The sequence below is a fragment of the Pan troglodytes genome, chromosome 17 (assembly GCF_028858775.2).
Source record: "Pan troglodytes isolate AG18354 chromosome 17, NHGRI_mPanTro3-v2.0_pri, whole genome shotgun sequence".
In the NCBI taxonomy this organism is placed as follows: Eukaryota; Metazoa; Chordata; class Mammalia; order Primates; family Hominidae; genus Pan; species Pan troglodytes.
The window spans coordinates 59457978-59472753 of NC_072415.2; the positions used below are offsets into that span (position 1 = coordinate 59457978).

Below are 14776 nucleotides of genomic sequence, written 5' to 3' on the forward strand. Positions count from 1 at the left end.
ACAAAAAGATAACAGAAAGTAAAGAACAGAGATCCAACCTGAACACTACAGGTGATCAAGAGGTAGGGAGAAGAAACTAAAACACAAAATCAGAGCTATAATGAAAAAAAGAAAAAAAAAAAAACTTCTGAACTGAAAAAGATCTTCGTACACCAATCAAAACGCCTCATCAAATTATAGGAAAAACCATAAAGAGAAAAAGCATAATGAGAAATATTTATCACCAAGGGTTAAAGGAAAAAGTCTCATGAACAAAAAGCAAAAAAAAAAAAAAAAAAAAGACAAATGAGGCCACAGAACTTGGAGATATCCATAGGTTAAAATGCCAAAACAAGAAGTGAGGATACCCGGCTCCTGAAAAGATTGTATTTATATGCCAAAGGGCTAAAGAGCACACTCTTGCAGGAGAGGACGGTACAGCTGCTTTTTTACCCTTTGTAAAGCTGGCAAACGTTTTTCCTCATCCCTCACCTACAGGGAGTCTGACTATCATAAAAAACAACTGACCTGGCTCTCACCACATCATCCTAGTGGGTTAAGAACTAGGACAAAGAAGGACCAATGGACGTCTTATTTACTGTGAAGTATTTAATAAGAAATCTGGGCTGGGCACAGTGGCTCAAGCCTGTAATCCCAGCACTTGGAAGGCCAAGGCGGGTGGATCACCTGAGGTCAGGAGTTCTGAGACCAGTCTCACTGACATGGTGAAACTCCAACTCTACTAAAAATACAAAATTAGCTGGGTGTGGTGGTGCATGCCTGTAATCCCAGCTACTTGGGAGGCTGAGGGAGGAGAATCACTTGAACCCAGGAGGTGGAGGTTGCAGTGAGTGGAGATCACACCATTGCACTCCAGCCTGGGCAACAAGAGCAAAACTCTGTCTCAAAAAAAAAAAGAAATCTGATCCAGAAAACCTTATGTGTACATTCAGGAAAAAAGTAATAAAGCTAAACACAAAAAGCCTAACAAAAATAATGGCCAGTGCTTTGGGAGGCTGAGGTGGGAGGCATGCTTGGGGTCAGGAGTTCAAGACAAGACTGGATAAGAGTGTGAGACCCTATTCCTTAAAAAAAGAAAAAAAAAAAGGCAATGAATTTCCCAAAATTGTTGAAAAACATTAATCTACACATCTAAGAGATGCATGCCACCATGCCAGGTTAATTTTTATTTTTCTTCTTATTTTGTAGAGACAGGGTCTTGCTATGTTGCCCAGGCTGGCATCTAACTCTCGGCCTCAAGCAATCTTCCTGCCGTGGCCTCCCAAAGAGCTGGAATTACAGGTGTGAGTCACCATGCCTGGCCAAAAAACTCTTTTAAAAGGCAAAGAGAGCACCTTACAAGCAGCAGGAAAAAATTTCTCATGATTTTCAGAGGAACAATAATACAATTAACGTCAGATTTATCTGAAAAAAATAGAGACCAGAAGGCAGTAGAATAATATGTTCAAAGTGCTGAAAGAGAAAAAAAATGTTAACCAAGAATTCTATATCTAGAAAAACTATCCTTTGAAAATGAAGGGATCAGGAGAGAAAGAAACAACTTTACACTGAAGAAACTTGATAAATAGTACCTCAGCCAAGTGATCAACATCAACACTATCAGTGATAAGTCATATTAATAGCATGTCCCCTTGATACGGTGTGTTGAGAACAGCACTTCACCTCCATGGTCTTCCTTCCACAAACCTATAACCCCAGTCTAAGCATGAGAAAGCCATCAGACAACTCAAATTGAGGAACGTTTTGGAAAATACCCTACTAATACTCCCCAAAATCATCAAAAGGCATAAAAAATGTGGGAAATCTGAGAAAGTGTTGCAGACCAGAGAAATACATGACGACTAGATGTCATGTGGCACCCTAGGTGGGATCCTGGAACAGTGAAGGCAGATTAGGAGAAAGCTAGTGAAAGTCTGAGTGAAGGGTGTAGTTTAGTCAATAAAATTAACATAACCTCATTTTACTGTGCTTTGCTTTATTGTGCTTCAAAGACATGGCATTTTTTACAAATTGAAGGTTTGTGGCAACCTTGCAGTGAGCAAGTCTATCAGCACCATTTTTCCAACAATACGTGCTCACTTCATGTCTCTGCATCACGTTTTGGTAGTTCTTGCAAAATTTCTTCGTATTTATTTACTTTTTTTTTTTTTTTGAAACAGAGTCTCACTCTGTCACCTAGGCTGAATGTCGTAGTGTGATCACAGCTCACTGCAGCCTCAACCTCCCAGGCTCAAGAGATCTTCCCATCTCAGCCTCCTGAGTAGCTACTCAGGAGTCACCATGTCTGGCTAATTTTCTTTTAGTTTTTTGTAGAGACAGGGTCTTGCTATGTTGCTCCTGGACTCAAGAATCCTCCCGCCTTGGCCTCCCAAAGTGCTGGGATTACAGGCCACCATGCCCAGCCAATTCTTGCAATATTTCAAGCATTTTATTGTTATATCTGTTATAGTGATCTCTAATCAGTGATCTCTTGTTTGTTTGTTTTTTGTGACGGAGTCTCACTCTGTCGCCCAGGCTGGAGTGCAATGTTGTGATCTCGGCTCACCGCAACCTCTGCCTTCCGGGTTCAAGCGATTCTCCCACCTCAGCCTCCCGAGTAGCTGAGATTACAGGCAACTGCCATCATGCCCAGTTAATTTTTGTATTTTTGTAGAGATAGGGTTTCACTGTGTTGGCCAGGCTGGTCTTGAACTCCTCAGGTGATACACCCACTTCAGCCTCCCAAAGTGCTGGGATTACAAGAGTGAGCCACTGTGCCTGGTCGAATCAGTGATCTTTGATGTCATGTTGTCACCAGCAAGAAGATTATGACTCATTAAAGTCTCAGATGATGTGTTAGCATTTTTTTGCAACACAGTTATAAAATTAAGATACATACATTTAACACGTTATTGCATATTTGATAGACCATAGTATAATGTAAACATAACATTTATAAGCATGGGGAAACCAAAAAATTCATGCAACTCACTTTATTGCAATACTGGCTTTATCTCAGTGATCTGGAACTGACCCACAGTATCTCTGGGGTATACCTGTACCAATGTTGATTCCTTAGTTGAAATAAATGTACCATACTAAAATAAGATAATAAAATAGGGGAAATAGCTGAAGAGTATACAAGAATGCTCTATACTAGCTTTGAAACAGTTCCATAAATCTACAGCTATTCTAAAATTAAAAGCTCGTTTTAAAAATCTCAGTAGATAGTTTTAACAGCAAATGGGACATATCAAAAGGAAAGATTAGTACCAGGCACAGTAGCTCACACTTGTAATCCCAGCACTTTGTGGGGGCCAAGGTGGGAGGATCACTTGAGCCCAGAAGTTCAACATAACATGGCAAGATCCCACCTCTACAGAAAACTTAAAAATTATCCAGGCATGGTGACATATGCCTGTAATCCCAGCTACTCAGGAGGCTGAAGTGGTAGGACCTCTTGAGCCCAGGAAGCTGAGGTTGCAGTGAGCAGTGATAGTGCCACTGCACTCTAGCTGGGAAACAGAGTGAGACCCTGTCTCAAAATAAAAATAAAAATAAAAAAAAGGAAAACATTAGAAACTAAAGATGAATTAACAGAAAATATCTCATTGAAGGTCAGAGAGAAAAAGAATGTAAACTACAAAAGAAAAAAGGCCTAACAAGTATATGGGACACAATGGAAACAAAACATTGAACAGAAGTGTAACAAGCGTCCCAGGAGGAGAGGAGAGACAGAATAGAACAAAAATTTTATATATAAACACATAATGGCTAAGAATTTTCCAATACTGATAAAAGACACCAACTCACAGATTTAAGAATCTCTACAAACCTCAGGCGACAAAAAAACAAAGAAAACCTCTCCTCAGCACATCACTCTAAGGCTACTGAAAATCAAAAGATAAAAAGAAAAACTTAAAAGCAGCCGAAGTTAAAAATTCCATTATTTTCAAAGAAGCAACAATAAGGTTGACTGCTTTCTTCACAACAAAAACAAGAAAAGCTAGAAAATAACGAAATGACACCTTTAAAGTACGGAAAATAAATTAACGTCTATCTAAAATTCTATATCCAGCAAAACATATGCTTCAAAAGCCAAGAAAAAAAATAGAACATTTTCAGACAAAAAAAAAAAAAAGAAAAAAGAGAAGGAAAATTGTTGCCAGTAGACCAGCACTTAAAAAAATTTTTTTTTCAAAAAGGAAACTAAGTACACTCATGTAGCCCTTAAAGTTGATATGCACTTATACTTATTGATGTGAAGAGGTTCCTGACATGCTGCTGAGTGTAAACAAAATATAAATAATACCATTTATATGAAATTGTCACAAAAGATTAGCAGTGATTACATATGTACTGTTTAATATGAGATGATTTTTATTTTAGCCATACCATCACATTACTGGAATTTGGGGCAATAAATGTATATCTTGTTTTGCTGTTCCCAAAAGTATTTTTAAACACGTAACACATTCCTGATACAATGTCAAGTGAAAAACACAGATTAAAATGTGTGTGTGTGTCTGTGTGTGTGTGTGTGTGTGGTGGATGATATACATATAAATTTATATCCATTGAATAAGTAGTAGAAGAAAAAATACAAAAATATCAACAATGCCTATGTCAGGGTTTTCAAATTATGAGCAATTACTACCTCATTTACATTTTAGTATGCTTTCCACATTATGTATAATGAGTAAATATTACTTGCTTTTTTTCGCCCCTAGATTTGGAGTCTTGCTGTATTGTCCAGACTGGAGTCCAGTGGCGCCATCATGGCTCCCTGCAGCCTCAAATTCCTGGGCTCGATCAATCCTCCTACCTCAATCTCACAAGCAGCTGAGACTACAGGCACATGCCACCATGCCTGGTTAAGTTTTTTCAATTTTTTTGCATGTAGATGGGTAAGATGTAGATTTTGTAAGAGATGGGGTCCTATTATGTTGCCCAAGCTGGTCTTGAACTCTGACCTCAAGCAACCCTCCTGCCTCAGCCTCCTAAAGTTACCAGTATTACAGGCATGAGCCACCACTCCCAGCTACTTTCAGTTTTCTTAATGTAATTTTTTTCTTTGTTTTCTCATTGCTTTGTTATATTTTTGTTTTTTCATCTTTTAATTTTTTAATTTTTTTAAAAACCCAAAGTCACCTTAAAAGCCATTATCACAGTAACTACACTAATATTGTTACATAAAACTCCTTAATTTTCAGCACTGAATTGCGACATGGCTTTTGAAAGCCAGCTCTATTTAGCAAAAAATTCCCTAAGCTATGGTTGTAAGGCAAGACAACTACTACAATAACACCTTTTCATTATCAACATAGTTTGTTTTTAAAAACAAAAATATTTGGGCCCAGGCACGGTGGCTCACGCCTGTAATATCCCAACACTTTGGGGGTCCAAGGTAGGAGGAGGAAGGCTTGCGGCCAGGAGCCTGAGACTAGCCTCGGCAACACAGGAGACCCCCATCTATACAAAAATAAAATAAAATCATTATGCAGGTGTGGTGCCATGCACCTATAGCCCCAGCTTCTGAGGAGGCTGAGGTGGAAGGATCACTGAAGCCCAGGAGATCAAGGCTGCAGTGAGCCACAATGGCACCAGTGCACTCCAGCCTGGGCAGCAAAGCAAGACTCTATCTCTTTAAAAAAAAAATAAATCATCAAAAACTGTTTTTAGCAAAATAGTTTATATGGGAGTTATCCATACAGCTCGATTTTTTTTTTTTAATGTTTTTTGAGACAGAGTCTCGCTCTGTCACCCAGGCTGGAGTGCAGTGGCGCGATCTCGGCTCACTGCAACCTCTGCCTCCCGGGTTCAAGCAATTCTCTGCCTCAGCCTCCCACGTAGCTGGGATTACAGGCGCCCACCACCATGCCTTGCTAATTTTTGGATTTTTAGTAGTGACGGGGTTTCACCATCTTGGCCAAGCTGGTCTTGAACTCCTGACTTCGTGATCCACCCACATCAGCCTCCCAAAATGCTGGGATTATAGGCGTGAGCCACCGTGTCCGGCCTAGACAGCCTGATTTTAAAACAGAATATTGTTCTCACTTATTACATTCCTGTACCCTAGGTATTTCACAGACACATTGTCTTACTTTTCAAAGCACCAATGCAATCTAAGTATAACTGCCTGCATTTTAAAAATATATACAATTTCCTTCCAATTGCTATGAACTTGAAAGTTAAGCATTTGAGAAACAAGACCTGAAAAAGGTAACATTTGCTGACATAAATGGTTTGCAATGACTACATGACACACATTGTACTGAATATTTCATATTACCTAATTTTTCCTTATAAGAATCCTGTAAATAGTTGTCCTTATCCTCAATTTATATGAGGAAATTAAGGCTCAGCTAATAGGTAGCACAGCTGAAATTAAAATCATAAAATGATTCTGGATTCCATGCTCTTTGCCATAATATCAAGTTGTTATAGAAACTTCCTAATATACATTCTTAATAGATTTTAATATTGTTCTGGTGAACATAGTCAATAACAGCACTTGGTAAATCACATTATTTTCAGTATTTCAAAATTCACAAAAAGAACAAGCCGAAAGAGTGTCTATGGCTTAGCAGAGTCCATTACCACTACTGCAGATATAGCCAAGCATGTGTCATATTGCTATTGACTGAAGGGTACCTTCTAGCAGCATCTGTGAATGCCACGAATAGAAAAAATTATTACTATTGCTATCAAAGAAGAATAATTACTTCATTAATTCAGTTCATATTATACTATCAAAATCTAAAACAAAATTTGAAAACAACACCCCACACACATTTTTCCCACTTACCTAACGACCTGCAGACTGAAATGGTTGCTTCCTCCAAGAGTTTCAACTCACTACTGGAGAGACAGAAGAATAAAGGTAATTAATGACTATAATACTAAATATGTACATGCTAATCAGTTAAAGAAATATATAAAGATAAGAAAAATAATTTAGAAGAAAAATATGGTACACAGTAGTGAACAATAAGATCAGCAAAAAAAAAAGTTAGGCTTCAATTTTCAATATAATTAGGAAATTTACTGTATTTCTAAATATGAGACTCCTAAAGAGAAGAGCTTGGGGCACCCTGCCTTTCAGGCATTAAGGCAGCAGGGAGACTTAGAAAAATTCAAGAAAGGCACTCCAAAGTAGAGAGCTCAAGGCAAGGGCCCTGTGTGCCCAATTCTAAAGGCAGTACTAATTATAGTTTAGAAATATGCTATTATTTTTAGGAAATACATGGAGTGTCATGATTGCTACAATACTTTCAAAAAGTTCTAGAAAAAAAGGAAAAGGAAGAAATAAAGCAAGAAAAGAGAGACGATATATATATGTTTTGGTGGTTTATAAATATATAGAAAAAAGATACAAAGATACAAACATACAGAAACAGATACAGAGACAGACTCAAGCTGACACAGAGAAAAGAGGCACAGATAGACAGAGACAGAAATAAAGCTTAGAAGAAAATATGTTTCTTGAGATTGCATTTGACAACAATTTCTTGGATGTGACACCAAAAAGCACAGGTATCAACAGAAAAAAACAGACATGCTGGACTTTACCAAAATTAAAAACTTCTGTGCATCAAAGGATACTATCTACAGAGTGAAAAGTCAACCCACAGAATGGAAAACAGTACTTGTAAATCACATATCTGATAAGAGATTGATATCCAGAATATACTTTTAAAACTCCTACAACTCAACAACAACAAAAACCAAACAACCCAATTTTAAAATGGACCAACAACTTAAATAGCCATTTTCCAAAGAGGATATAGAAATGGCCAATAAGTACATGAAAACATGCTCAACATCACTAGTCATTAGTGAAACACTAAAACCAGAGCGAGATACTACTCCACACCCACTGGGATGGCTTTTATTTAAAAAAAAAAAAAAAAAAAAAAAGAGGCCAGGCGAGGTGGGCTCACACCTGTAATCCCAGCACTTTGGGAGGCTGAGGAGGGCAGATAACTTGAGGTCAGGAGTTCAAGACCAGCCTGGCCAATATGGTGAAACCCATCTCTACTAAAAATACAAAAATTAGCCAGGCATGGTGGTACACGCCTGTGATCCCAGCTACTTGGGAGGATGCAGCAGGAGAATTGCTTGAACCCAGGAGGCAGAGGTTACAGTGAGCCAAGATCGTGCCACTGCACTCCAACCTGGGAGACAGAGTCAGACTCCATCTCAAAAAAAAAAAAAAGAAGAAGAAGAAGAAGAGGAAGAAGAAGGAGGAGGAGGAGGAGGGGAGGAGGGGAGGAGGAGGAGGAAAGAAGGGAGGGAAGGAAGGAAGGAAGGAAAAAAGAAAGTAACAAGTGTTAGCAAGGATGCAGAGAAATTAGGACCCTTGTTCACTGATGGTATGTAAAATGATGCAGCCACTATGGCAAAAATATGGCAGTTCCTCAAAAAATTAAACATAAAATTACCATATGACCCAGCAGTTCTACTTCTGGGTAGATACCCAAAAGAAGTGAAAGCAGGGTCTTGAAGAGATAGTTGTACACTCGTGTCCATGGCAGCTCCATTAACAGTAGCCAAGAGGTAGAAGTAACCCACATGTGTACCAACAGATAGATGGATAAATGAAATGTACATACACACAATGGATTATTATTTAGTCTTAAGAAATAGGGAATTTTGCCAGGCGCGGTGGGTCATGCCTGTAATCTCAGCACTTTGGGAGGCCAAGGCGGGCAGATCACCTGAAGTCGGGAGTTCAAGACCAGCCTGACCAACATGGAGAAACCCCATCTCTACTAAAAATACAAAATTAGCCGGGCGTGGTGGCGCATGCCTATAATTTCAGCTACTTGGGAGGCTGAGGCAGGAGAATCACTTGAATGCAGGAGGCAGAGATTGCGGTGAGCTGAGATGGCACCATTGCACTCCAGCCTAAGCAACAAGAGAGAAACTCCATCTCAAAAGAAAATAATAATAAAAATAAATAAATAAAAATAAAATAGGGAATTTCAATATATGCTACAACATGAATGAACCTTGAAGACATTATGCTAAGTGAAATAAGCCAGCCACAAAAAGATAAATATTGTATGATTCCTCTTATATGAGGCTCCTAGAGGAGTTAAACTCAAAGAGAAAAAGTAAAAAGGTGGTTGCCAGGGGCTGGGGATGGGAGAATAGGGAACTAGTGTTTAGTCAGTATAGAGTTTCAGTTTGCCAAGATTAAAAAGTTTTAGAGATGGATGGTGTTAATGATTGCATGATAATGTGAATATACTTAATGCCACAGAACTATATACTTTAAAATGGTTAAAATGATTATTTTACATTGTGTATATTTCACCACAATTTTTTTAAGTGCATTTCAACTCCAGTTCAACTACTTACTAGATAGTTGAGCTTGGGCTGGTTTGTTAAATCTTTATGTCTTAATTTCCTCATATATAAAACAGAAATAGTAACAGTACCTTCATAAGGTTATTATGATTAAATTAATTATATGATATCGATAAAGCACTTAGAACAGTGCCTGGCACAAAGTAAGTCCTCAACAAATGATAGATTCTGTTTCATTTGTCTGGTTTTTTTTATACCAGTACCATGCTGTGTTGGTTACTATTGCTTTGTAGTATATTTTGAAATCAGGTAACGTAATGTCTCCAGATTTGCTCTTTTTGCTCAAGATTGCTTTGGCTATTCTGGGTCTTCTGTGTTGCCATAGAAATTTTAGAATTTTTTTTCTATTTCTGTGAAAAATATCACTGGTATTTTGATAGGGATTGCATTGAATCTGTAGATCACTTGAGATAGCATAGACATTTTAACAATATTTATTCTTCCGATACGTAACAAGGGATATTCTTTGCATTTATTTATGTCTTCTTCAATTTTTTTCATCAATATCTTATAGTTTTCATTGCAGAGATCTTTACCTCCTCAGTTAAATTTATTGCTAGGTTTTTTTAATAGCTACTGTAAATGCATTACCTTATTTCTTTTCCAGATAGTTCAACAGAATAAAGAACCCAGAAATAAATCCACACGTGATTTTTGACAAAGGCATCAAGAACACACATTGGGGAAAGAACAATCTCTTCAACAAATGGTACTGTGTAAACTGAATATTCACATGCAGAAAAATGAAACTAGACCCCTATCTCTAATCACTTACAAAAATCAACTTAAAATACAGACTTAAATGTACTACCTGAAACTATGAAACTACTAGAAGACACTTAAGTAAAATGCTTCAGCACATTGGTCTGGGCAAGGACTTGTTGGATAAGACCTCAAAAGCACAGAGAACACAAGCAAAAATAGACAAATAGGATTATATCAAACTAAAAAGCTTCTGCACAGCAAAGGAAAGAACAAAGTGAAGAGACAATCCACAGAAAAGGAGAAAATATTCACAAACTATGCATCTGACAAGGGACTCATCCAGGATACATAAGGAACTCAATGGCAAAAAAAAAAAAAAAAAAAAATCCAATTTAAAAATGAACAAAATACCTAAATAGACACCTCTCAAAAGAAGAAACACAAGGCCGGGCGCAGTGGCTCATGCCTATAATCCCAGCACTTTGGGAGGCTGAGGCAGGAGGATCACCTGAGGTCGGGAGTTCAAGACCAGCCTGACCAACATGGAGAAACCCCATCTCTACTAAAAATACAAAATTAGCCGGGTGTGGTGGCTCATGCCTGTAATTACAGCTACTCAGGAGGCTGAGGCAGGAGAATCGCTTGAAACTGGGAGGCAGAGGTTGCGGTGAGCCAAGATTGTGCCATTACACTCCAGCCTAGGCAACAAGAGCAAAACTCTGTCTGAAAAAAAAAAAAAGAAGACATACAAATGGCAACAGGTATATGAAAAATATACCTCACCACTAATCACCAGGGAAAAGCAAATCAAAACCACAATGAGATATCACATCACCCAGTTAGAATGGCTATTATTAAAAAGACAAAAAATTACAAATGTTGGCAAGGATGCAGAGAAAGGGAAACTCTCATACAATGTTAGTAGGTGCTATAATTTGGATGTTTGATCCCTACAAACCTCATATTGAAATCTGATCCCCAATGTTAGAGGTGGGGCCTAATGGGAAGTGTCTGGGTCATGGGGGCAGATCCCTTATGAACAGACTGATACCCTCCCTCAGAAGTGGGTAACTTCTCACTCTATTAGTTCCCATTAGTACTGGTTGTGAAAAAGAGCCTGGCACCTCCCCGCCCCATTGCTCCCTTTCTCATCATATGTTCTCTGTACACAGCAGCTCCCCTTCACCTTCTGCCATGAGTGGAAGCAGCCTGAGGCCCTCATCAGATGCAGATGCTGGTACCAGCCTGCAGAAGTGTGAGCCAAATAAACCTCTTTTCTTTATAAATTACCCAGCTTCAGGTATTTCTTTATAGCAACACAAAACAGACCAAGACATTAGGAAAGTAAATTAGTACAGCCATTAAGGACAACAGTAGGGAGGTTTTTCAACAAATTAAAAATAGAACTACCATATAATCCAATAATCCGACTGTTGGGTATAAACATTGAGCATCCCTCACCCAAAATGCTTGAGACCAGAAGCATTTCTGATTTCAGATTTTTTTTTCCGATTTTGAAATATTTGCATTATAGCTGAGCATCCCTAATCCAAAAATCCAAAATCCAAAATAGTACAGTGAGCATTATCCTCTAAGCATCACGTCAGTGCTCAAAAAGTTTTGGATTTTGGAGCATTCTGGATTTCAGATTTTTGGATTAGGGATACTCAACCTCTATATCCAAAGAAAACAAAATCAGTATGTCAAAGAGATATCTGCACTCTCATGTTTACTGCAGCACTATTCACAATGGCCAAGATATGGAATCAACCTAAGTATCCATCAATGGATGAATTTTTTTAATGAGGTACATATACACAATGGAATACTATTCAGGCATAAAAATAAATGAAATCCCGTCATTTGCGGCACCTGGATGAACCCACAAGACATTAAGTGAAATAAGTCAAGCACAAAAGACAACACATGATCTCACTCATCTGTGAAAACTTAAAAAGTTGATCCCATAGAGATAAACAGTAGAATAGTGGTACTGAAGGCTGGGTAGGACAGGCAGGGAGAGGGAGAGAGGTCAACAGGTATAAAGTTACATTAGATAAAAGGGATAAGTTCTAGTGTTCTATTATACAGTAAGGTGACTAGAGTTAACAATAATGTACTTTACATTTCAAAATGGCTAAAATAATTTTGAATGTTCTCACCACAAAGAAATAACAAGTGTTTGAGGTGATGGATATGCTAATTGCCCTGATTTAATCATTACACAATGTATAATGCATCGAAACATCATATGGTACCCCATAAATATGTACAATTATGTGTCAATTAACGAAATAAAACTTTTTTAAAATGATAACTATTATTGATTCCAAAATGTAGTAATTTACCCATAGATGATAAATTAAAATAATGCTTCACATTTGTTTAACCCTTTAAATATCTTTCAAAACACTTTCAAATATATTGGTGCAATTAAATTCCATGAAAATCTCTTCTGTGGGACAGGACCATTATAAACCTTATTTTTATAGATAAGCAAACTGAGGCATCCAAGGAGTTTAAAGTAAAATTCCAGGAATCAGAAGTCTGAGAAGAACAAGAACTGGCTTTAGAGCCTGGTGACTTGGTTAAAAATTGTTTTCTTTTTTACCAATACACACGGTGCAGTAAATCCTCCAAATGGGCAACTCTTTTGTAGCAGCTTTAAAACCCATACCCCTCCAGGGTTCTTTTCTGTTGCTGGTGAAGTGCACTTTTTAAAAGAGTAATTCATACCATCAAGATTTTTGACAAGAAAATTTTAGAAAAACTGTGGAAGAAAACTGATTGCTCTTAGTTCTAGCCATGTGTAATTGCTGACCACCTGAAATGGTCCAAACTGAGATTTGCTAAAGCATAAAATACATACCATATTTCAAAGGTTTTTAAAAGAATGTAAAACATTTCATTAATTTTATATTCATATAACGATTATATCTGGGAAACTGGGGTTAAATAAAATACATTAAAATTAAATTCACCTTTTTCATTTTACTTTTTCAATGTGGCTACTAGAAAACCTTAAATTACAAATGTGGCTTATCTTGTATTTCTGCTGGACAGAGCTGCTAGAACCTCCCAGCAATTAAAGAGTGTCATGCATAAAAAATATCATATATACACACAAAGCTAAGACTTACTAACTATAGTGAATATCCCGTTACCTTAAGAGTCTCAAATTATATGCATATTTTAAAAGATATCGTCTTTTTAAAGTTAAATTTTTAAAGTTTCACCTAGGACTGACTTTTTTTAACAAAATAACTTAGAAGTGATCCTATGATATAGTTTAAGGGTAGTAGTTTATGGAGACTCACCATATTAGATATTTATAAGGTGTCTGCCAGCCTTACAATGTCTCTCTGCTGTCTGTCTCTCTGTCTGCTGCCTCCCTACCCTTTTTTCTATCTTCCCACCTACTTTTCGGAGGTGAACAGAGGCAGACAGATATGTGCAGCATGTCTCCGCTCCTGGCCACAGCTGACTAGTCCAGGGATAGACATCTAACCCAAGCCTAGCCCAAGTCTTAGAGAATTTAGAATTGAGATGGAAAGACAGGCTTTCCATTTGGCTAGAACTTGGCTGCATAGTTTAGGGCTGTGGGAGGCCACCCTCTACCGACAGAGTGGCAGAGAAAGCCAGTTAGTAAGAAAGATGAGTAAAAGCTTTGCAGAAAGAAAGACATAAACAGAAAGGACCCTCAGGATTGCTGATGGCTTTCCAATTCCTGGGACCAGTTCTTCCAGAAGCCTGAGTGTGTTCCTGATCTTGGATTCTATGAGACACTCCAGTGTCTTCATCACATCTTCCCCTTTTTCTGGCATATACTAAGCAAAACTGATTTTTGTTGACAACTAGAAGACTTCTAATTAATAAATCACTGTGGTCAGATTTAATGATACACATTAGTAGTTGGCAAGAAATGGGAACTATGAATTACTCGGTTTATTGGTTACTCAGACAAAAAGTAAAAGAAGTATAAAATGCAAAGGATTGTAAAAAGCTTTATGAAATTAATAACTAGACCACATGCATAAAATCTATTTCACTTTCTTCAGTCAATGGCACTCTTCTTTTAAAGCTGACTGGAACCAAGAGTTTCAATTATACACATATGGCTGTAATCTTCGAAGCTGCTAAATTTGTTCATTCAGCAAATAGTGCTTGGGTGCCTAGGACATGCTAGGCTTCGTGAAAGATGCTGCCTCTGCCTCCAGGCTACATGGAGGAATGAAAAAGCAGACAGACTGTTCAGTACAGGGGAAGTATGAATTATGAAACCAGCCCTGTGTGTGAGCTCACAGGATGTGCACTCAACGTACCATAGAAGGAATCAAAGAGGCTATCCTGGAGGAAGTAACTATTCTTCCTGAAGGGCCAAGAGACATCAGGCAGGCAGAACAAAGAGAATAGCGCATGCAGAGGCATCGCAGTCACAGAGAGCCTGGCATGCCCTGGGAAGGGGTGGTTAATCAACACAGGGGAATGGCAAACTACAAAGCTGGAAAAGTATTCTAGACGGCTGGAATACCAAGTTCAGTCTCTCCATTTTTGTTTTGGGTATAAACAAAAACCAAAACAGGGCTCTGGTTTATTTTTACAACAGTATTAGCCTGAAAAGGGGATTAATTCCAACATATATTAGTGAGGTTGGTTTGGACATCACTCCTTCCAGGAAGCCTTCTTTGATCAGGTCTCACCTAAGACAAGGTAAGAA

The 14776-nt window shown here is 38.0% G+C and overlaps 1 protein-coding gene across 50 annotated transcripts in view; it reads right to left on the reverse strand.

The window, feature by feature from the left end:
• DYM (dymeclin) overlaps window positions 1-14776 on the reverse strand; it is a 411382-nt gene that overhangs the window by 335829 nt on the left and 60777 nt on the right. For 39 of the 50 annotated variants that reach the window (XM_001151222.8, XM_009433974.5, XM_024350839.3 and 36 more), the window contains one exon: window positions 6788-6840. In XM_001151222.8, the coding sequence (XP_001151222.1) occupies window positions 6788-6840 (53 nt within the window). The remainder of the gene's footprint in view (window positions 1-6787; window positions 6841-14776) is intronic. The other 11 variants (XM_054672260.2, XM_054672255.2, XM_054672258.2 and 8 more) reach the window with 1 other exon arrangement.